This window comes from Portunus trituberculatus, chromosome 46 (genome assembly GCF_017591435.1).
Source record: "Portunus trituberculatus isolate SZX2019 chromosome 46, ASM1759143v1, whole genome shotgun sequence".
Taxonomy (NCBI): Eukaryota; Metazoa; Arthropoda; class Malacostraca; order Decapoda; family Portunidae; genus Portunus; species Portunus trituberculatus.
Genome location: NC_059300.1, coordinates 16,226,732 through 16,251,510, shown reverse-complemented (window position 1 = coordinate 16,251,510; position 24,779 = coordinate 16,226,732). Strand labels below are relative to the sequence as shown.

Here is a 24,779-nt window from a genome sequence, read left to right as displayed (position 1 = left end):
AAATAAAAGCAAAAGTTTATTTAGTGTTTTTACCTTTGGAGACAGCCGTTTTTGGATAATGGTGGTAATTTGGTAAATGACAGAGGAGGAGAGAGAGAGAGGAAGGGATGCAGGCACCATTCACACGGATAGAAAAAAAAAGAAAAAATGTAAGTAAGTAAACTGTGAAAATGATGAAAGAACAACCACAGTGCACAAGAGCCACGAAAAACTCATAGATACTAGCTCAGCTGAGGCTGGACAATTGCACTGAGACATCAATCAGTGGCAACATCTCCAAGCATGACTCATATCTCAAAATTTTGTACGTATCTCAAAACAAAAAAAAAGGAGGACCAAACCATAGTTTGTATCCCAAAAAAACTCATATCTCAGGTAGCTCATATCTCAAGGTACCACTGTACTTATATACTAATTACATATGTAAAATAATTTACAAATCTTTAGGAGACATTATATTTTTTTTCTTATCTATATATATAATGAACACATGGCTACATTAGCACCAAGATTACCAACTTGTTGGTTTCTAATAGTAGGGTGTGAACTTACTCCCCTCCTTAACTGTAAGAAATAAATTTACCAATGATAATTAATGATGCAATCTTCATCTATAATCACTCCATCAATCTCCCACACATACAATATAAACCTCACCTTACTGACGCACTTAGCCACAATTTCCTTGTACTCTTCTTTGGTGATACTCTTGTCACGGTAGTGAGGGTCTAGCCACTTCTTCACCTCTGCCACCACCTTCAGCTCCAGTGATGCCTTCAGCTGCTGAAAGGCCACATCACACTAAAATATTTATATTTTTCAATATAGTGGAAAAAAGGATATCAAGGGTAAGTACCAAATGCTTGATTATCATCATATTAATTTAGGTAGGTACAGGTAACTCTCGGTTTATGCAATAGATGCGTTCCAAGAGGCATCACATATATCAAAATTCACGTAAAACAAACATGTAATTCTAATAAGAAACAAAAGATAATAGGAGGGATGTGGGATGTGGTCCAAAAAAATTTGTACAAAATACTCTATTTATTTGGCTAAATTAACATGTTTTTATTATTTTCTGTTCTAAATACTAGAAGTGTATTTAAAGTAAAGTGAAAAGCAAGAAATAATAAGATAAAGCAAAAAATAATAAGAGAAAACAACGAAAACAAATAATACGTAAACCCAACACTCACTGCGTCACTGCCTTCACCACTCACACCACAGTCAGTCACCATCTTCCTCTGAGCTTTACCACTTTATCAAAAATCCACTTATCAAAAACAACCCCACATGCAAAAGAAGATGAAGGATGTTTTGGGGCCATCTTGGTGAATTATAGGCAGAGTGAAGAGATTCCGTCTGTACTCAGTGCTGGCAGACTGCAAATGAGGCACGAGAAGAGAGGGAGCTGGATCCAAGATTCTTTAACAACGTCAGAGCAACCTCCTGCTGCGAAATGGCATCCATGAACACTTGGAGGGACCATAACGAGGTTGCTATCAGGTTGCTCTCAGGTTGCCTCTCGAGGTGGTGTTACTGTCATATATGCATTTATGTTCACAAAACAACATTTCTATTTGCTTTTTACAAACCTTTCCCCAAAGAAAGGATTGTTTTGTAATGCATAAAGTGAAATCTTACATGGAATACCAAAAAATAAAGCAGACATGAGATCGGCCACAGACGAGGCGGAGACTTCTTCTTGTGATTCTTTTAGCTTACGTGTTGCTTTCACCACGATATTTATGTTTCCACTCCTCTATTGCCTGCTATAATGGATATCATACTTTAGTACAGTAAGCCCCCGAATTTAGCAAAATCCAGCTTAGCGAAACCCTTATTTAGCGACTGTCTGGAAAAAGGCCAAGCCCTCAAGTTTAGCGATTTTCTCTCATATTTAGCAAATGTACAGCACTACACTGTCCCGCCTCCCGCTCGCTCTGAGCTAATCGCATGTCTGTTTGGCCGTGACGTCAGCCCCACAGTGCCTCCGGCATTCCCGCTCGACACTTGAGCTATTGTGTGTGTTAATCCAGCGTGTGAACTCATTTTTTGTGCTCCCATCCTCGCTGTTTAGCGAGTTTCGCTATCACCATGGCCTCCACTAGTGGTTCGGGGGGTGCTGATTCTCGTGAAGGTGGCGATGTTGCAGCTGTAAATGGGGACTCGAAATGGGGACCCTTTTAGCTTACGTGTTGCTTTCACCACGATATTTATGTTTCCACTCATCTATTGCCTGCTATAATGGATATCATATCTTAGTATTCATATACGCTCAAGCCATGAGGATAACCTCGACTCCGTGGCACTGAGTGATTGTGAATTACAAATGAAATACCACGTATTTCATTAGTAATTATGAAGTTAAACATTTAAGCAGTTTAATTTAAGACTAAGTCATTATAATGTACACTAATGTATGTATGTAAGTAACTTTATAATGTTGCTGATCTTAAATTCATGAAGGGAGGGAGAGTGGAGCAGGAAAGATGCTAGCTAGCAACCTGTGGAATGTAAACAGAGGGCAGATCATTGTACCACATACAAAACTTATGCACCACATTTCCACAAGGCTTTCCATTTTAACCACTGCAGTCACGAGTTCAGGTGGTTCTTTTAGCTTGCAAGGAAGATACGGTCTCACCAGCCTTCTTAATAGTCTGCTGGCTTGAAAATAGTAGAGACAGGAGATAGAATCAAGATGGTGGCGAGCAATGCTATTAGTTTTCTCGCCTCTCTCGTGTCTGTGAATAATATCCAGCTTCAATTCGAGAGTAAGAGACTAACTAGTCTTCTTAGCAATGCTAGGCGACATTGCAGGGTTGGTTGCAGGGTGTTTTAGTGGCATGTTGAGCGTGAGATGACAAGCTGGTGCTGGACTTTGTTTTTGTTTTGAACTAAGAGATGAGAAGGGTAGGGGGAGTGAGTGGTACGCGTTTTGTCCACGAGAGGCGCTGGTGTATTCAAAAGCCTGTCAGCTTGCGTGATACAGCAGGGCTTTCAAACTTGAAAAAAAATTACCTGAATAAGATTTTGTCAAAGCGAGTTTGGTGTTCATTATACGAGCAGATGGTAGTAAAAGGAAACGTTCATTGTAGCTAAATTTTATTGTGTGAACGTTCGTTAAGCAGTGGTTGCCTGTATTACTTTTCTTCCTCCCACCAAGCTAGGAGTGAAAAATGAAATATGTGCTGAATCCTAACATGTTTGCCTTTCCTTAACCATTCCCACCTTGAAGTGATTTGTGCTGTTATTTCACTTTTATAGATGGAACTAACCAAGAATAAGCAACGAGTATCAGCTCCTATTATTACAACATTTTACACATAGAAGGTTAGCACTGCAATTAAATAGACTTCTATCATAGTGCAGCAGTGGTGTGGTCACTGTATATGTAGAAGGACATCAGGAAACTAGAAAGAATCCAAAGTACAGCTACAATGATGGTCCTAGAAATAAAGTATTTTCCCTATGAAGAAAGACTGAAGGAAAAGGAACTACCAACTTTGCAGGATAGATGGGAAAGAGGAGGTCTAATAACGATGTTTAAGATAGTAAACTGTATGGAAAAGATAGATAGACAAGACCTGGTATCACTGACTAAGGATGGAGATAGACAAACAAGAGGATACTCCAAGGTCATGAAAAATCAGGGTTCGAGGAACATTAAAATGCTTAGTTTTCCACAGGATGGTAAACATCTGGAGTGGCTTGATTGAAGAGATTGTAGCAGCAGAAAGTATGTATAAATTTTAAGAAAAGTTGTGTAATTCACTTCAGTCACCTCCTGGTCACCCAGCCAATCTTCCCATTACGGAGCAACCTCATAGCTCAAAGACCGATCTTCGGATAGGACTGAGACCACAACACGATCCACACACCAGGAAAGCAAGGCCACAACCTCTCAAGTTACATCCCATACCTATTTACTGCTAGGTGAACAGGGACTACACATTAAGAGGTTTACCCATTTGCTTCGCTGCTTCCTGGGACTTGAGCCCGTATCCTCTCGGTTGTGAGCTGAGCGTGTTAACCACTACACTACGCAGTGTGTGTGTGTATTTATCTAGTTGTATTTACCTAGTTGTAGTTTTACAGGGCCTGGGCTTTATGCTCGTGTGGTCCCGTCTCCATATCTACACTTATCCAATTTTTCTTTAAAACTATGTACACTCTTTGCTGACACTACTTCCTCACTCAAACTGTTCTAAGTCTCAACACATCTTTGCGGGAAACTAAATTTTTTAACATCTCTCAAACATCGTCCCTTCCTTAGTTTCTTACTACGCGATCTTATGCTTCTAAAGTCATATTCTTCTCTCAGGATCAGTTTCTCATTATCCACTTCATCCATTCCGTTAATCAATTTATAAACTTGTATCAGATCCCCTCTCTCTCTTCTCTGTTCCAAGGTTGGTTAGTCTCTCCTCATATGTCATCCCTTTAAATTCTGGAACCATTCTTGTAGCCATTTTTTGTAGTCTCTCTAATTTTCTTAAGCGTTTCTTTTTATGGGGAGTCCACACAACTCCTGCATATTCCAATCTAGGTCTTATTTTAGTACTTATCAATTTCTTCATCATTTTCTTGTCCATATAGTGAAATGCTACTCCAATATTCCTTAGCAAATTATACGTCTCTCTGAAAATTCTATCAATATGGCTTACCGGTTGATTATTTTCTTCCATTGTCACTCCCAAGTCCTTTTCCTTTTTTACTTTTTCTAGTTCTACTCCATCTCCCATCTTATAGATTCCCACTGGTCGTCTTTCATTTTTTCCCATTTCCATGACATGGCTTTTGTCCACATTGAATTCCATCTCCCATTTTTTGCTCCATTTCCAGATCTTGTTTAAGTCTTCCTGTAGTATTTCACAATCCTCTTTTTGTTTAATGACTGCACAGTTTCGCATCGTCCGCAAACAGATTTATGTAGCTGTTCACTCCTTCTGGCATGTCATTTATATATACGAGAAAAAGTATTGGTGCCAATACTGACCCCTGTGGCACTCCGCTGTCTACTGTTCTCCACTTGGACTTCATATCTTTAACTATCGTCCTTATTTCTCTCCCCCTTAAGTAATTCTTCATCCATCTCAATGTGCTTCCTTTTAAGCCACCCTTCTCCTCTAACTTCCATAGTAATCTTTCATGTGGCACTTTATCAAAAGCCTTTTTTAGATCTAAATAAATACAGTCAACCCATCCTCTCTCTCTTGTACTTTATCAACTATTCTAGAGTAGAAACTCAATAAATTTGTTACACATGACCGACCTTTTCTAAAACCAAATTGGCTATTTGATAATATTTTGTTGTCTTCAAGAAACTCAATCCATTGCTTCTTTATTACTTTTTCACACATCTTGCATATTACACTAGTTAGTGATACCGGTCTGTAATTTAAAGGTTCTTCCTTCCTTCCGCTCTTATATATGGGAACCACCTCAGCTCTTTTCCACTCCACTGGCACTGTTCCATTTTCTATTGAGCATTTTATGATGTTGTATATTGGACTTGCTAGTTCTTCCCTACATTCTTTCAGTATTCTGCCTGAGACTTCATCCGGTCCCATTGCCTTTTCCTCATCTAGTTCCGTCATCAACTTTTTATTTCAAGCTTGGTTACTTTAATCTCTTTCATATAGACAGTCTCTATTACCCTGTGGTCTTTCAAATTTGGATTCCTTAGTAAAGACCTCATGAAATTTACTATTTAACAGTTCTGCCATACTTTTTGGGTCTTCCACCATTCCGTTTTCTCCTTTTAACCTTTCTATTGTTTCTTTTGTCTTATTTTTCCATTTATGAATCTGTAGAACAATTTTGGTTGTTCCTTACATTTTTCGACAATGTCCTTTTCATAGTTCTTTCTTCTTCCTTTCTCACCTTAGCATATTCATTTCTTGCTGTTTTGAAGTTTTCCTTATTTTCTGGATTTCTGTTTCTTCTCCACCTTTTCCATGCTCCATCTCGTTTCTCCTTTGCCCTAGCACATCTTGCATTAAACCAATCTTTCTTTCCTTCTTCTTTAGGTCTATATTTTGGGACATATTCCTGACCCCAGTTTTGTATATTTCCAAAAATAAGTTATATTTCTCTTGAACCGTTAATGAGTTTTCCATCTCCTCCCAGTTTACATTTTTAAAATAGTTCTTGAGATTCTCAATATCAGCCTTTCTGTAATTTAATCGGTCTCCTTTGTATGATTCATCTCTATCTTCCTTTCCTTCTTCTATATCCATTTCTAATATTACATGGTCACTCTTTCCTAATGGGCACTTGTATCTTATATCATCGTTAATTGGTATATCCCTTGTAAAAACTAGGTCTAATCTTGCCGGCTCATCCTTTCCTCTGAATCTTGTGTTTTCCTTTATTCTTTGGACCATCAAATTATCTATCATTAGGTTCAGGAATATATCTCCCCAGGCATCTTCCCCCATACCACTTTCATAATTTTCCCAGTCTACCTCCTTACAGTTGAAATCTCCTACCAATATCACTTTTCTCCTTTCCTTAATGATTCTTGTAAGACTCCTTATTGTGTCATCTATCATGTCTCTATATTCTTGGTTAGTCCATGAGTTTGTTTTGGTGGCACATATGTTCCAATGATTGTTAACTCCTTTTTATTAATATGCATCTTAACATACAGTATTTCTGATTTTCCTTCCCCAAACTCCACTTGATTTACCACTATCTCCTTCCTTAACATCATCATGACTCCTCCTCCTCCTTTACCCACTCTGTCTCTCCTCCATATATTATACCTTTTATCTATGTCTATTTTTATTGCCTCATTTAACTTTGTTTCCACCAGGCATACAATATCTGGTTCTTCTTTCTTTATGTAATCTCTTAATTCTAATTTACTAGATAAAATCCCATCTATGTTTGTATACATCATTTTTAATCTCTTGTTCTTATCATTTTTAGTTAAACTTGCTCCATATTTTTCTCTTCTTTCTCTTTTATATACCATTTCCTTATCCTGTCTCCTATAATTCTAAAAAAAAATGCCTTCTTCTCCTCCTCTGACCTTTCATTATTTTTTTCTCTTGCTTCTGCCACCAGTTCATTGTGTCTCTTCCTTTCCTCCTCGTTTCTATTTTTCTTTATATATATATATATATCTTTGCAACCTTCTGTTTCTCTGAGTTTTGTTTTTCTATATAGTACTTCTTCTGCTGCTGCTTGTGATTTTAGTAATATCTTAATTGGTCTCACTGTTCCTTCTTGATATGGTCCCATTCTATGGATTTCTTCTACTTCCTCTTCTAAGTTCTGTCTATCCTCGTCATTCAGATGTTTTAGTAGGTCTTTTACTGATTTCATTTCGTCTTTTTCCCTTCTTGGTCTATATTTAGCATTTTTTTCTTTCAGTCCAAAAACAATAACACACTTCTTTTTTTCTGCAATTTATCTTACTAAATTTTCTTTTTTCTTGAGGACTCCTATCATTTTGCTTGTCATATTTTCATCTCTTTCTTCTAACTGTTCTTGAAATACTACTTGAAATGATTCCTTGTCTTTCTTATCTTGGATTCTCCATGCTTGTACTTCTTTTTTAATCACATCTTGTACTCTTTCTTCTTCTTTGTTAACTAGATCTTTTAGCTTCTCTTTTTCTTTCTCGGCTTTACCGAGTCCTTCTTCCATCAATTTCTTGTAGTTCGCTATTTGGACTTTTAATTCTTCATTTTCGGTTCTTAGCCTAGTTTCGTTTTCTTCCACTCTTTTTATCCTTTCTTTCAATTTCTGGAGCTCTTTATCCTGTTCTTCATTTTCTTTCATTCCCATACTCTCCTTTATCAATTTATCTAATTCACGTTCGATAGTCAAGACTCTATCAAATAGTGAAGTTTGCGCCGTATCAAAGCCTTCAAATTCTCTTTCTCCCTCACCAACATTGTCATCATCAGCTTTCATTCTTTCCCTTGTCACATACTTGCATTTAGATGGAATCTCTTTCTCACTCATTATTATTTAACACTGTACTCATGAAAAAAAAATGAGTCCACACTTTTCGCCCAGGCCACTGCAAACCCAAACAAAGGTAGTGAAGATCAGCTGATTCTCGGGAGCGACAGTATTGCATGCTTCCTCTACCGCGTCTCGTGTGTGTGTGTGTGTGTGTGTGTGTGTGTGTATTTACCTAGTTATACCTAGTTGTAGTTTTACAGGGCCTGGGCTTTATGCTCGTGTGGCCACGTCTCCATATCTACACTTATCCAATTTCATATCAGCAAATCACTATTCTGCTGAAGCTTCGCATTCGCATGAGATACGCTGCATGTCACCACACCGATAGTTGCTGCTTGGCTGCCGCGCCGATAGGTTGTTTACCCAGCTGCTCGGAGGCAGTTGCTGCGTGACAGATTTGGAAGGCGTTTGCCTACTGTTCCACAGTCTGCATTCAGCCTTATACCTGCTGTCCAAGTTTGGAGCGGGTGAGTGCCCCACCGTGTGTGCTTGACCTGGCATTTGAGTGTTTATGACGCTCGCATTCTGAGTGTTTACGACGCTCCTTGTGTTTTGTGTTGGTGTAGTGGCTTGAGGTCGCCGCCATGTCCTCCTCCGGCGAAGGTTCTTCCCCAACACAAACAGGTGGACAGACGGGTGCTTTCTCTCACGGAGGAGAAGGAAGCCGTCGTTCCCGTAACTATGGGCAAAAGTCCTGGTCAAGCAGCCTTCCTTCCCATCAGGATAGTTCTCTACGTGCTAGCTCTGCGCATCGGAGTTTGGCTGACGTAGCACCAGCCCCTCACCCACCACCCGCCTCCACTACGTCACGTGCTGCTTACGAGGTTGAACAACATGTACATGGCGACTCCTCCGCTCCTTGGAACACAGTATTGCAAGCTATTGCAGAACTGAGGAGTGATATGGATAAGTTAAAAGCAGAGAGGAGGCAGGAAGGCTTGCTGAAGCCTAACAGTAACACTGATGCCAGACCGGGTGCCAGCACAGCGAGGGATGACGCAGAACCTGACATGCCCTCACCTGGTAACTTTTCTGGTTTTCTTTTTGAGGAAGGTAGTTGTGAAGAGGGTGAGATTCATGGTGATAACCCTGTTTGCAGTGTTTTGATGCAGACCTCTAAGGCTTTCAGCCCTGTTGAAGAGGTTTCCTGTGATGTTGATAAGCATGTCGCTGACATGGTCAATCAGCTATTTGATCATGGTATGCGGGAGGACAGTTACAAGGAAGTTGCGGAGGATGAGATTACCAAGAGGCCTGGTAATTGTCCTGCTTTGTCCCCTGTTGAGTGCAATGTGCAGATTTTGGAGGCGCTCAAACAGGACGCTAGGAAGGTAGATTTGCGTATGAAAGACGTGAACAAAGATATCCTTAAAGCAGCTACCATCATCATCAAATCCCTTTCGGTGCTGGACAAAGAGGCCCAGGATGAGGGTAATTCTGTCGTGGCCCATGAGGTGGGCATGATTAATGGTGCTCTGGCCCTGTTAGGTCATGCCAACTACCGTAACAACTTGGTACGCTGCTTTAACATCAAGTGGGAAATAAATCAGAAGTATGCACACCTGTACTCAGACAAAGTGCCCATGACACGTTTTTTATTTGGGGATGACCTCTCTCAGTCTGCAAAACAGATCAAAGAGTCTGAGTAACTCAGGACTAAAATTACGGCCAAATCACTGCACTCCCCGGCAATAAACCAGGCAAGTTCTAATTTCGTTGCAGGTTCCCTTCAAAAGTTTGTGCATGAGTGGAGAAAAATCACTAGTGATCCACATATTTTGGACATAGTTGAACATTGTCACTTAAATATTAATGTCAATGAAATTGGTTATTTGTGTTTTGAGGATGTGGAGTATAACTTTAGCTTGACGGAACAAATGATTCTTTCACAGGAAATTTCTAAGTTATTGGAACTTAATGTTGTTAGGAAAAAACAGAGAAGGGCAGATCAGATCATTTCCCCAATGTTTTTGAGGAAGAAAAAGGATGGAGGTTACAGGATGGTACTTAATTTAGAGAAATTAAACACACACATTCCCTATTCATATTTCAAAATGGAAAATTTTGAGCAAGCTATCAGACTTGTAAATAAAGGTGACTATTTGGCATCTGTGGATCTAAAACATGCCTATTAATCTGTTAAGATTGCGGAGGAACAACAGAAATACCTTTGTTTTCAATGGCATGGCAAAGTTTATCAGTTCACCTGTCTTCCCAATGGAATTTCAGAAGGTCCTAGACTTTTTACTAAGCTCATGAAACCTATTTTTGCAACTTTAAGAGAAAAAGGTTTTACCATCACAAGCTTTATTGATGACACGCTCATGTGTAGTGCTTCTTTTGCAGGGTGCTATGATTGCATTTATTCTACTGTTGACTTACTCAGGAAACTGGGCTTTTGTATTAATGTTGAGAAATCTGTGCTAGTGCCCACTAAATGTATTGAATATCTTGGTAATATCATTGATTCTGAGAAAATGATTGTTATCTTACCGGTACGTAGAAAAGAAGAAATTCTCCTTGGATGTTGACAATTACTAGCTAAGACTTGTGACAAGATCAGAGAAGTGGCCAGGGTAATTGGGCTTCTAGTTGCTGCCATCCCAGCTGTGGAACTAGGGAAGTTACACTATCGTCACCTTGAATCGGCAAAGATAACAGCATTGCGAAGGAGTTGTGGGGACTTTCACAAAAAGATGTTGATCACGGATGAAATGAAAACTGACTTGATGTGGTTGATTGAACATGTTGAGACCCAACATAGGCGAATAATTCACCCAGCTCCTGAAATTGTTTTATACACAGATACTTCAGATTTAGGTTGGGGTGGTTGCCTCAATCATCAGTCAGTTAATGGTAGGACTCTCCTGTCCTGTTTAGCACTTCTATTTGCATTTCTTTGTGTACATCAAGCCTCCATGTATTAGTCTTAAATGGGGCATATGTTACTATGATACTTCTCCTTTCTCACCTGCTGGTCTTAATTGTTATGCTTAAAACTTATGCCAGTCCATCTTTGTACTGCATCTCCTCAACGAACATAACCTCTCAGGTCATTATCAATACTCCTCCTCCTGCTTTTCCCCTTCTATCTCTCCTCCGAACATTATATCCTTGCTCTTTAAAGTTTACTTGAATGTCTTCGCTTATCATATTTGATGGCTATTATTAAGATACACCTTTTTTCCATAAATAAGTCTCAGAAAATGGGTCTGTGTCCTATGAGGCCATGGTTCAGTATTGAGGCAGTGGTTGGTGGTCAGTCTATGGTAACAGAAGCTATAAAATCAAGCCCCAGACATCTTTGCACATGTAAACAAAGTGATGATTGGTACTATACCACAAAACAACTCTTTCTTTAAAGGTAACAATATATAATAGATCATACTTACGGATAATTCACACAGAATGACATTAGTCAGGAAAAATTCCATACATTACATGAACCAAAACAAAACAATGCAATTGGCAATCTTGATCTTGACATGGGCGAGACTCACTGCATTCTTTACATTGCTACTCCTTGAGGTAAGACACGCTTTCACATAATTAAGATTGCACCTATTATTTTACATTCTTACTTTACATACATGTAAGAAAAATGATGAAAGAAGAAAAATTATTATTAGGCCTGTAGTTTCTTACAGTAGGTGCTGATGCCATAGTTTATATCTCACAACAAGATTGGTACATAGGCTACTAGCAAATACATATTAAAGCTTTTATATGCAAAATACTGGGATCTAATAATGATCTAAATGCATGTGAGTCTTCAAACGTCAGGTAAAATGTAATTTTTAAGGCTAAAATTAATTCCTTCATTTACCTGTTTTTCATACAAAAAACTAGCAGTTCCACTGTCTCACTTACTTTCATCCACCGAGATACAAAAATTCCCGCCTGGCACTATGCCTGCCAGTGCAATACCTGGCGCTGCCGATGGGATCGGCTGCGCTGCCCTTCAGTTAATTTTTATGTGCATTGAAACAGACTGGGGGAGGAAGGGAGGGCACCTGTTTGTGTATGAAAAACAGGTAAGTGAAGAAATTAATTTTAGCAATAAAAATTACATTTCTATCACAGAAACCTGTTTTTCATACAAAAAAAACTAGCAGACTCCAACATTTAAGGAGGTGGGAGTCAACAAGATGAGACAGGCGTAAAGGGTGAAATAACTGTCCATTGTGGAGACACTAACCCTTGGTAGAGGTTGACGTGGAGAAGAGGGTGCTGGAGAATGCAACTAGGTGCATGGGAGCACTCCTTGACCCATGTGCCTCAAGAATTAGAGCCCTAGGTGACCAGTGGTGAGTGTCCTAGGAGCGTGCATATGCCTATGACTGGAAGGGGGAGCTGAGGAGAGACTCCCATCTCGGCTATTGACCCTCTACCCCCTGGCTGAAGGTGCCAGGACTGTACAAACAAGCCACCAAGAAGAGCAATCTTGAGTGAACTTCCAAGGTCAGTGCACGGCCAGGCGAAGGAGTTAGTCAACCACATGTCCAGCAGCGACCACTGGACCCAAGGCGAAGATATCCCCCTCCTGTTTTACTATTTCCCGGAGATAATGGTCAGCAAAGACCAAAGGCATCCTCCAGCAGGCCGCCCTCAAGATAGTGGGAACAGAGCAGATTTTCCACATGAGGATAGAGGTAGCAATGCCACGGATGTCGTGGGCACGGACCTTAAGCTCGCGGCAGGAAGAGTCAGGGAAAGAAGCGTGGGCTGATTTGATGGTATCCCGTAGCAAGAAGGAAATTGCTGCTTTGGACATAGGTCTGGAAGGACACTTAACAGCAAGAAAGAGGTTGCGGGGTCTTGTAGGCGAAGCCGTCCTATGCAGGTAGTGATGAAGTGCCCGAACGGAACATAGAAGTCTCTCCACATCCTCAGAAGCCACAACGGTGGCAAGGCTCTTAATACGAAACTCCCGAGGAGTACTGTGGGCGTCCGTATCCGTCTTAGCAATAAATTCAGGAATATAAGAGACCAGCAGATCCTGTCCCTGCCAGCTCGTCTTGTGAGAGAGTGCTTGGATCTCTCCTACCCATTGTGCTGTAGCAAGAGCAAGCAGAAAAAGAGACTTTCTAGTCAGGTCTCTGGTAGACGAGAACCGCTGAGGTTCAAAGGGAGCCTTGGTTAGGAAGCGAAGAACGAAATCCAAGTTCCAGGAAGGTTGAAGATTCCTGCTAGGCCTCTGTGGCTGGGAAGAGCAGGCTCTGATAATAAGCCTCAGCACCTGGTCGTTGTTGAGGTCCAACCCTCTGATAACCAGGACGCTGTTCAGCATAGCCTTGTAGCCCTTGATAGTGGAGGTGGAAAGATGACAAGCCTGACACAAATAAATAAGAAAATCTGCAACTTTCTGGACCGTGGGGTTAGAAACGGTATGACTGTTGTCCTTGCACCATTTCCTGTACCTCTTCCACTTGTGCTGATAGTTTAAAGAAGTAGAGGGCCTCTTATCATGTGCCAAGAACTCTGCCACCTTAGAGAAGCCTCTGTATCTCACGTATTGCTTGACAGTCTCCACCCTGTCAGCTGAAGCCTGTGGAGACTGCGATGGAACCTGTGGGAGTGGGGTTGAGTCAAGAAGTCCCGCTGAAGCGGAAGGCGTCGGGGTGGCTCTCATGACGCCTCCAATAGGTCTGGAAGCCACTCTCTCTGGGGCCAGAACGGCGCAATCAAGATGAGCCTGGTGTTGCTGGAAGCCCGAAGTTTGTTGAGCACCTTCCTGATGAGAGGAAAAGGAGGGAAGGCATACAGGTCTTGATGGTCCCAACTGTAAAGAAAGGCATCCGTGGCAATTGCTTCAAGATCCTGAAATGGAGAGACAAAGTTCGGGATCCTGTAGTCAAGACGTGTGGCAAAGAGATCGACAGTCGGGTAGTCCCATACCCGCCACAATTGACAGCACACGTCCATGTGAAGTGTCCACTCCATGGACAGAATCTGGTGTCGCCTGCTGAGGCAGTCGGCAACCACGTTGTCGGAGCCCGTACAAACTGAGTCAAAATTCCCACCGAATGAGCCTCTGCCCAGTCTAAGATCTCCCGAGCCTCGTTGTTGAAGAGAGTGGAGTGGGTACCCCCTCCTTGCTCAGGTACGCGAGCGCCATGGTGTTGTTGGAGAAAACAGCAACAACAGAATTCCGCAGCACATCCACAAAGTGTTGGAGCCCCAGGCGAATCGCCCTGAGTTCCAGGACACTGATATGGAGGGACTTCTCTTGGGTGTCCCAGAGGCCACTCACAGAATCTTGAAGGAGAGAAGCCTCCCACCTTTCGTCTGAGGCATCCGTAAAGAGAAAGATGTCCGGAATAGCCAGATGGAGGGATAGACCCTGTGCCAAGTTCTGGTCCTCCAGCCACCACTCCAGGTCCCGATGACTGTTGAGATCCCAGCGTATAGGATGGTCGTCCGCTATTGTCTGTCTGTCCCACTGCGGGTTCAGCTGAAACTGAACAAGGCGCATTCTCCTCCTCGATCCCGGCACTAGATGAATGAGGGAGGACAAGCGCCCTAGAAGTCCCTAGAAGTGGGGACAGACAACTGAGGACGGAACAAATTGTATTCTGTAGGTTGTGTATTCTCCCCTGCGTCGGGAAAACCCTCAAAGGAGGAGAGTGAATCAGTATCCCGAGGAAAGTCTTCTCCTACTCTGGAGTCAAGGAGAACTTCTCCCAATTTATGAGAATCCCCAGAACTTAACTGATGCCGATGAGACAAGCGGTGGCTCTTCGAGCCTCGTCTGCAGACGAAGCTAGGACTAACCAATCGTCCAGATATCGGAGGATGCAGAAGCCCTGACGATGAAACTCCGCCGAGACAGGGTCCATGAGACGAGTGAAGACTTGTGGGGCAGTACAGAGGCCGAAGCAAAGGACTCAAAATTGTAAGTGGCAGCCCTTCCAGTAAAAGCGCAGGAAACGCCAGCTGTCTGCATGGACGGGCACCTGGAGATAGGCGTCCTTCAGATCGAGAGACACCATCCAGTCATCCTGTCATATTGTAGACATGACAGTTCTGACCGTTTCCATCTTGAACTTGGTGGTGACGACGTACTTGTTTAGGATGGAGAGGTCAATGATGGGTTGGAAACCTCCCGAGGCCTTCGGAACGACAAACATGTGGCTGTAAAAACCCGGGGTAGGGGGTAATTTCTTTATGGCACCCTTGGTTTTTAGTTGCTGGATCTCCAACCGAAGTGCTTGTCCTTTGAGTGATCCTGGGGCATAGCCTCTGGGTTCCTTGAAGTGGGTTGTGAGAGGCGGGGGCGCAGAAAAGGGAATCCTGTAGCCTTCCCTTAGAACGTCGAGGATCCACGTCTCTGCCCCTATCTTGAACCACTCCTCCCACCTGTGGGCTAAACAGCCCGCAACTACCCCTGGAGATGAAGGGCGTCACTTCCAAAAGGGCTTGCCCTTCTGTCCCCCTCCTTGCACACCGGGACGAGAAGAGCGAGCCGCCAACCCCCCCCCCCCACCGGGAGTCCCTGGCAAGAGCGGCGAAGGAAGGGCTGAGGGCTGGAGCAGCAGAGGGCCTGACAGCTGTGGAGGTAGAAGGTCGGGTACCACGCTCCACCAAGGGCACGCCTGGGGCAGGACGCAGCCAGGCAAGAGCTCTGAGTGCGGCCTCATGGAGCGTCCTATCAGCATTGTTATTCGAGGACTGTAGCGCCTCCTGAAGTCGGTCCTCATCGAAAAGGAGAGGGGTAAAAATGGAAGACTTCCGAAGGATGCATTTTTCGACCTGTGAGAAGGAGGGTCTGAGGCAGCCGAAATAAGCCTCCTTCCTCCAGGCCCGCAAGTTGGCGATGACGTAAGTCAAGTCCTTGCAAGCATCATTAAGCGCCATACGTATGGCTTTAAAGAGCTGCTCCTCCAAGACTAAGAGAGGTGCAGGGAGGTTGCGAGCCTCCAGAAGATGCATGGCCCCCAAGCGCCAAAAGGAGTAGTTAAGGGCATCTCTAGACCTGGTGACCACCCCCTCCATCCTGGCCACCTCCGGGTGTTCACGGAGGATGCGAGGCTCTCTGGCAATAGGAAGCAGGGCGGCGTGGAGGCTAGGATTAACTAAGGCAGCTTTCCTGACCTGCCACACTGTAAATCTTAGCGAACCTGCCTGAAGGATAGCCAACTGAGGTTGGTTTCTTCTCATTTGCCTTCAAATAAGCACTGTCGTCTTGCTCCATGAAAACCCTGACAGGCTGTGCCCTTCCAAGTTGGCGATGACGTAAGTCAAGTCCTTGCAAGCATCATTAAGCGCCATACGTATGGCTTTAAAGAGCTGCTCCTCCAAGACTAAGAGAGGTGCAGGGAGGTTGCGAGCCTCCAGAAGATGCATGGTCTCCAAGCGCCAAAAGGAGTAGTTAAGGGCATCTCTAGACCTGGTGACCACCCCCTCCATCCTGGCCACCTCCGGGTGTTCACGGAGGATGCGAGGCTCTCTGGCACTAGGAAGCAGGGCGGCGTGGAGGCTAGGATTAACTAAGGCAGCTTTCCTGACCTGCCACACTGTAAATCTTAGCGAACCTGCCTGAAGGATAGCCAACTGAGGTTGGTTTCTTCTCATTTGCCTTCAAATAAGCACTGTCGTCTTGCTCCATGAAAACCCTGACAGGCTGTGCCCTTCCAAGTAGGATGGGTCCCTTTCTTGTAGGTGAGGTGTTGGTACCCGGAGCCACAGGGCATTCCAGGTCAAACTGCTGGCCCATTGCATCCTCAAATACTGAGTCAATGTAGTTCATCATATGATGGTACATGGAGGGGCCGTGAGGCGGGAAATCACGCCCCTCATCCCCCTCCAGGCCTGTAGGTAACCCGTCAAGCCTCTCTGAGTTGCGACGTGCCCTGTCAGGTCCCAGAGACGGCAAGGCCCCTGAATCCTACCACCCAGAACAAGAAGGGCGAGGAGAGCCAAGCAGGACACGCCAATCGTAAGCATCTGCCAGAAAAATTCACCTCCAGGACTATGGCTGTCTGAGAGTGTCAGGTCGTGCTGAGGAGGAGACACATCAGCCGAAACAGAGGCAACATGACTGCTGTGAAGACTTGTATGAGCAGGATAGTGGATTTGTTGGGCCGTAGGGGGGTCGTCAGACACTGGGCCCCTTTTGGCTGAACGGACAGAGGAGGCAGCCTGTGGGTAAGGCGTGAGTATGCCATCATGTGAGCGGGGAGACAAGGCAAGAGGGCAAGTGTCTCTCCCTGCCGGACCTTCACCCAAGGCCATGGGGGAGGGGGGGGAGGGCTAGGCCTACTGCACCAGCCCACCTCCCCCCTGTCCACCCCCCACCGATCGGTCCCGAGAAGCGGGGTAGCCAGACACCACTGAGGTGGGGCGGGACTTCTTGATCCTCCTAGCGTCATCCTTAGGTGGACATGAACGCTTAAGAGGCACCTCTAGTCCTCAGACAGTCCCCCTGGCCCTGGACTAGGTGTGACTGCACACACCTTTTTACGTCAGGACTCTGGGGGGGTGGGACACTGAACTGCATCAGGTCCGGGTTCGAACACGAGGGCACAGCTAGAAGAGAGGGGTCAGTATCTGAGAAGCAACAAGAGAGTTGACAGAAGCAAGCACCTCCTCCTGCCAAGACTTCAAAAACAAAGAGAGGTCAATAGCAACATGAGGCTTAGTGCCCTACTGGGAAGCCGAATCCCCAGCTGTTAGCTCATCCTGGGACAAAACACTAACGTCCTGAAACGAAATCTCCGAGCCGCCATGAACGCATGAACGTCAGACAAAACAGAGGCAGCCGGTGAAACCCTTGTCCCCTGAATAGAAGGAGGTGCTTTAACAGACTGCAATGTGCCTACGTCACAGGAAACATTACGAAAAAGGGCAACAGAATTATGTGAATGTTTTTTGCCTTGGCGCACCTCCTACACCTCAAACCACACTGGTACTTATACACGGCAAGGACTTTATCACTGCTCCAAGTAGAACACTCATCACACCTCTTACCTGGGTTGCAGATATCCCTGCAATTAACACAATCAGAATGAGGGTCCTGGAGAAAACTGCCCAAGACCCTGGTGCAGTCTGGTCTCGAAAAAACCCTTCTAGAAGACTTAGAAAATGACTGAGAACCGGAAGAACCAGGCATGGAAGCAGCCCCATCCATCAGCAAACTACTCTCCCGAGCAGCAGCAGGCTGCTCTGGACGAGCATGCTGCCCATTAAGGTCCTCCGCCATGAAAACATGAAGAAATCAGCAGAGAAACCACTTGAAAAGTTCAAGAAGCGAAACAGGGACGGAAGCGCAGCGCATGTGTACACGATGTGCGCTGAAAATTAACTGAGGGGCAGCACAGCCGATCCCATAGGCAGCGCCAGGTACCGCACTGGCAGGCGAAGTGCCAGGCGGAATTTTTGTATCTCGGCGGACGACAGTAAGTGAGACAGTGGAACTGCCAGTTTTTTGTATGAAAAATAGTTGTCTGTGATAGAAATCCTTCAATTCATATTCTCTGCCAAAACAGGGTGCATCTTATGAGCCCATGTGTCTTATGATCCATCAAATATGACACCATTTTCTCACCCTGATGTCTAGCACTTTCCAGTAGAATTTTTTCTTCTCATTCTCCATCCTTCTTTCATATTTTTTCCTTAGCTTAATTTCTTAGTGCTCTCTCTTTTTCCCTTTCTTCCTGATTCATTTCTCTTTATCCAAACATTTTTATATTCTGCCTTACCAGCCAGCTTTCCAGATTTTGGCAAAATTTCTTCTACCCTTACTTGTGATCTCATTTTAACTTTTAGTTGTCTTTTAGTCCCCTCACTATATCTACCAAGTCTGCATATTTCCTATATTTCCTTTTTAAGACTGTTTTTCATCTTGTACCACTGAGATAAATTGCTTTACCATCTCTTTCTCCTCCTCCCTCACAAATTTCACTGGGTTCTTTTTCTCTTTTAGTCCATACATAACCATACACGTCTTTATGTCCAATGTATCTCTCACTAATTCTTCCTTTTCTTTGACCACTTGTATAACTGTGTCTATTGTTTTCTCCTTTAATTGTTGCCTCACTACTTCCACAAAATTATTTTTTTTCTTCTTGTTGCTCTTTTACCTTGACCTTTTTCCATTCTTCCAGACTGGTTTCACTTATCTGTTTTGCTGTCCCAGGTACTAGTGTTAATTTTTGTAACTCCAGTTCAAAATTCTCACATTTGCCTTAAAGGATACTGTTCTCCCTTTTTATTTCATCCATAATTTCATTCATCTCATTTTTCATTTAAACTTTAGTATCTACCATGTCATATTTCTACTGCAGTTTCTTGTTTTCTGCAATCAGCTGTTCCTGTTTCTCAAACACCACAGCAATCATCTCCCTTAGACCTTTAATTTCCTCTTCCACCCTGATGATCCTCACATATTAGTTCTTTCCTCCTTGATTCCAGAAAATTCCCTGTCCTCACTGAACCCTGCCAGCTGACATAATCCTAAAAGGTGCTTCAATGATCTTCCTTTGCCTGGTGCCCATGTTTATGTTTACATTGGCAGCAGCACCACCTCTATTCTCCCTTTCTGTGCTTTTTTCTGCCTTTCCACAAGCAAACTCAAACTAAATCAGGAGGCAGGATCACTCATCTAGCCTCTCCCCCTGCAATACATCACAAGGTCTGTTAGGCTTCGTAGTCTTCCATACATCAGAGCTGCTGTTTTTCAAGTTCGCTTTCTATAGTGTCACGCAGCGCATGCACGTGAGTGTGTATTTACCTAGTTGTGGTTTATGGGAGGAGAGTAGTGCTTTACGCTTGTGTGGCCCCATCTCCATATCTGCACTTAACCAATTTTTCTTTAAAACTATGTACACTCATTGCTGACACTACTTCTTCACTCAAACTGTTCCACATCTCAACACATTTTTGTGGGAAACTATATTTTTTAACATTTCTCAGATATCTTCCCCTCCTCAGTTTTTTACTATGCAATTTTCTGCTTTGAATGTCATAATCCTCTCTCAGGATCAGTTTCTCATTATCCACTTGATCCATTCCATTCATCAATTTATAAACTTGTATCAGATCCCCTCTCTCCCTTCTCTGTTCCAGAGTTGGTAGGTCCATAGTCATTAGTCTCTCCTCATACGTCATCTCTTCAAATTCTGGAACCATTCTTGTAGCCATCTTTTGTAGTCTCTCCAACTTCCTTATGTGTTTCTTTTTTATGGGGGTCCACACACAACTGCTGCATATTCCAATCTGGGTCTTACAATAGTACTTATCAATTTCTTCATCATTTCTTTGTCCATGTAGTGAAATGCTAATGTATTTACCTAGTTGTAGTTGTATTTAGCAAGTTGTAGTTTTACAGGGCCTGGGCTTTATGCTCGTGTGGTCCCGTCTCCATATCTACACTTATCCAATTTTTCTTTAAAACTATGTACACTCTTTGTTGACACCACTTCCTCACTCAAACTGTTCCAAGTCTCAACACATCTTTGCGGGAAACTAAATTTTTTAACATCTCTCAGACATCGTCCCTTCCTTAGTTTCTTACTATGCGATCTTGTGCTTCTAAAGTCATATTCTTCTCTCAGGATCAGTTTCTCATTATCCACTTCATCCATACCGTTAATCAATTTATAAACTTGTATCAGATCCCCTCTCTCTCTTCTCTGCTCCAAGGTTGGTAGATCCATTGCCTTTAGTCTCTTCTCATATGCCATCCCTTTAAATTCTGGAACCATTCTTGTAGCCATTTTTTGTAGTCTCTCTAATGTATTTACCTAGTTGTATTTACCTAGTTGTAGTTTTACAGGGGTGTGTGTGTGTGTGTGTGTGTGTGTATTTACCTAGTTGTATTTACCTAGTTGTAGTTTTACAGGGCCTGGGCTTTATGCTCGTGTGGCCCCGTCTCCATATCTACACTTATCCAATTTTTCTTTAAAACTATGTACACTCTTTGCTGATACCACTTCCTCACTCAAACTGTTCCAAGTCTCAACACATCTTTGCGGAAACTAAATTTTTAACATCTCTCAGACATCGTCCCTTCCTTAGTTTCTTACTATGCGATCTTGTGCTTCTAAAGTCATATTCTTCTCTCAGGATCAGTTTCTCATTATCCACTTCATCCATTCCGTTAATCAATTTATAAACTTGTATCAGATCCTCTCTCTCTTCTCTGCTCCAAGGTTGGTAGATCCATTGCCTTTAGTCTCTCCTCATATGCCATCCCTTTAAATTCTGGAACCATTCTTGTAGCCATTTTTGTAGTCTCTCTAATTTTCTTATGTGTTTCTTTTTTGGGAGTCCACACAACTCCTGCATATTCCAATCTAGGTCTTATTTTAGTACTTATCAATTTCTTCATCATTTCCTTGTCCATATAGTGAAATGCTACTCCAATATTCCTTAGCAAATTATCGTCTCTCTGAAAATTCTATCAATATGGCTAACTGGTTGATTATTTTCTTCCATTGTCACTCCCAAGTCCTTTTCCTTTTTACTTTTCTAGTTCTACTCCATCTCCCATCTTATAGATTCCCACTGGTCGTCTTTCACTTTTCCCATTTCCATGACATGGCTTTTGTCCACATTGAATTCCATCTCCCATTTTTTGCTCCATTTCCAGATCTTGTTTAAGTCTTCCTGTAGTATTTCACAATCCTCTTTTGTTTAATGACTCTGCACAGTTTCGCATCGTCTGCAAACAGATTTATGTAGCTGTTCACTCCCTCTGGCATGTCATTTATATATACGAGAAAAAGTATTGGTGCCAATACTGACCCCTGTGGCACTCCGCTGTCTACTGTTCTCCACTTGGACTTCATATCTTTAACTATCGTCCTTATTTCTCTCCCCCTTAAGTAATTCTTCATCCATCTCAATGTGCTTCCTTTTAAGCCACCCTTCTCCTCTAACTTCCATAGTAATCTTTCATGTGGCACTTTATCAAAAGCCTTTTTTAGATCTAAATAAATACAGTCAACCCATCCTCTCTCTCTTGTACTTTATCAACTATTCTAGAGTAGAAACTCAATAAATTTGTCACACATGACCGACCTTTTCTAAAACCAAATTGGCTATTTGATAATATTTTGTTGTCTTCAAGAAACTCGATCCATTGCTTCTTTATTACTTTTCACACATCTTGCATATTACACTAGTTAGTGATACCGGCCTGTAATTTAAAGGTTCTTCCTTCCTTCCGCTCTTATATATGGGAACCACCTCAGCTCTTTTCCACTCCACTGGCACTGTTCCATTTTCTATTGAGCATTTTATGATGTTGTATATTGGACTTGCTAGTTCTTCCCTACATTCTTTCAGTATTCTGCCTGAGACTTCATCCGGTCCCATTGCCTTTTCCTCATCCAATTCCGTCATCAACTTTTTATTTCAAGCTTGGTTACTTTAATCTCTTTCATATAGACAGTCTCTCTATTACCCTGTGGTCTTTCAAATTTGGATTCCTTAGTAAAGACCTCATGAAATTTACTATTTAACAGTTCTGCCATACTTTTGGGTCTTCCACCATTCCGTTTTCTCCTTTTAACCTTTCTATTGTTTCTTTTTGTCTTATTTTTCCATTTATGAATCTGTAGAACAATTTTGGTTGTTCCTTACATTTTCGACAATGTCCTTTTCATAGTTCTTTTCTTCTTCCTTTCTCACCTTAGCATATTCATTTCTTGCTGTTTTGAAGTTTTCCTTATTTTCTGGATTTCTGTTTCTTCTCCACCTTTTCCATGCTCCATCTCGTTTCTCCTTTGCCCTAGCACATCTTGCATTAAACCAATCTTTCTTTCCTTCTTCTTTAGGTCTATATTTGGAACATATTCCTGACCCCAGTTTTGTATATTTCCAAAAATAAGTTATATTTCTCTTGAACCGTTAATGAGTTTTCCATCTCCTCCCAGTTTACGTTTTAAAATAGTTCTTGAGATTCTCAATATCAGCCTTTCTGTAATTTAATCGGTCTCCTTTGTATGATTCATCTCTATCTTCCTTTCCTTCTTCTATATCCATCTCTAATATTACATGGTCACTCTTTCCCAATGGGCACTTGTATCTTATATCATCGTTAATTGGTATATCCCTTGTAAAAACTAGGTCTAATCTTGCCGGCTCATCGTTTCCTCTGAATCTTGTGTTTTCCTTTACTCTTTGGACCATCAAATTATCTATCATTAGGTTCAGGAATCTATCTCCCCAGGCATCTTCCCCCATACCACTTTCATAATTTTCCCAGTCTACCTCCTTACAGTTGAAATCTCCTATCAATATCACTTTTCTCCTTTCCTTAATGATTCTTGTAAGACTCCTTATTGTGTCATCTATCATGTCTCTATATTCTTGGTTAGTCCATGAGTTTGTTTTGGTGGCACATATGTTCCAATGATTGTTAACTCCTTTTTGTTAATATGCATCTTAACATACAGTATTTCTGATTTTCCTTCCCCAAACTCCACTTGATTTACCACTATCTCCTTCCTTAACATCATCATGACTCCTCCTCCTCCTTTACCCACTCTGTCTCTCCTCCATATATTATACCTTTTATCTATGTCTATTTTTATTGCCTCATTTAACTTTGTTTCCACCAGGCATACAATATCTGGTTCTTCTTTCTTTATGTAATCTCTTAATTCTAATTTACTAGATAAAATCCCATCTATGTTTGTATACATCATTTTAATCTCTTGTTCTTATCATTTTAGTTAAACTTGCTCCATTCTTTTCTCTTCTTTCTCTTTTATATACCATTTCCTTATCCTGTCTCCTATAATTCTCCAAAAATGCCTTCTTCTCCTCCTCTGACCTTTCATTATTTTTTCTCTTGCTTCTGCCACCAGTTCATTGTGTCTCTTCCTTTCCTCCTCGTTTCTATTTTTCTTATATATATATATCTTTGCAACCTTCTGTTTCTCTGAGTTTCGTTTTTCTATATAGTACTTCTTCTGCTGCTGCTTGTGATTTTAGTAATATCTTAATTGGTCTCACTGTTCCTTCTTGATATGGTCCCATTCTATGGATTTCTTCTACTTCCTCTTCTAAGTTCTGTCTATCCTCGTCATTCAGATGTTTTAGTAGGTCTTTTACTGATTTCATTTCGTCTTTTTCCCTTCTTGGTCTATATTTAACATTTTTTCTTTCAGTCCAAAAATAATTACACTCTTCTTTTTTCCAATTTCTCTTACTAAATTTTCTTTTTCTTGAGGACTCCTATCATTTTGCTTGTCATATTTTCATCTCTTTCTTTTAACTGTTCTTGAAATACTTCTTGAAATGATTCCTTGTCTTTCTTATCTTGGATTCTCCATGCTTGTACTTCTTTTTAATCACGTCTTGTACTCTTTCTTCTTCTTTGTTAACTAGATCTTTTAGCTTTTCTTTTTCTTTCTCGGCTTTACCGAGTCCTTCTTCCATCAATTTCTTATAGTTCGCTATTTGGACTTTTAATTCTTCATTTTCGGTTCTTAGCCTAGTTTCGTTTTCTTCCACTCTTTTATCCTTTCTTTCAATTTCTGGAGCTCTTTATCCTGTTCTTCATTCTCTTTCATTCCCATACTCTCCTTTATCAATTTATCTAATTTACGTTCGATAGTTAAGACTCTATCAAATAGTGAAGTTTGCGCCGTATCAAAGCCTTCAAATTCTCCTCCTCCCTCACCAACATTGTCATCATCAGCTTTCATTCTTTCCCTTGTCACATACCTGCATTTAGATGGAATATCTTTCTCACTCATTATTATTTAACACTGTATTCATGAAAAAAAAAATGAGTCCACACTTATCGCCCAGGCCACTGTAAACCCAAACAAAGGTAG

The 24,779-nt window shown here is 42.1% G+C and overlaps 1 protein-coding gene across 1 annotated transcript in view; it reads right to left on the bottom strand.

Moving 5' to 3' along the window:
* The window catches only part of LOC123519809 (NK-tumor recognition protein-like), a 145,855-nt gene that overhangs the window by 31,039 nt on the left and 90,037 nt on the right, over positions 1 to 24,779 (bottom strand). The window contains exon 9 of the mRNA XM_045281326.1: positions 658 to 783. Coding sequence (XP_045137261.1) covers positions 658 to 783 — 126 coding nt within the window. The remainder of the gene's footprint in view (positions 1 to 657; positions 784 to 24,779) is intronic.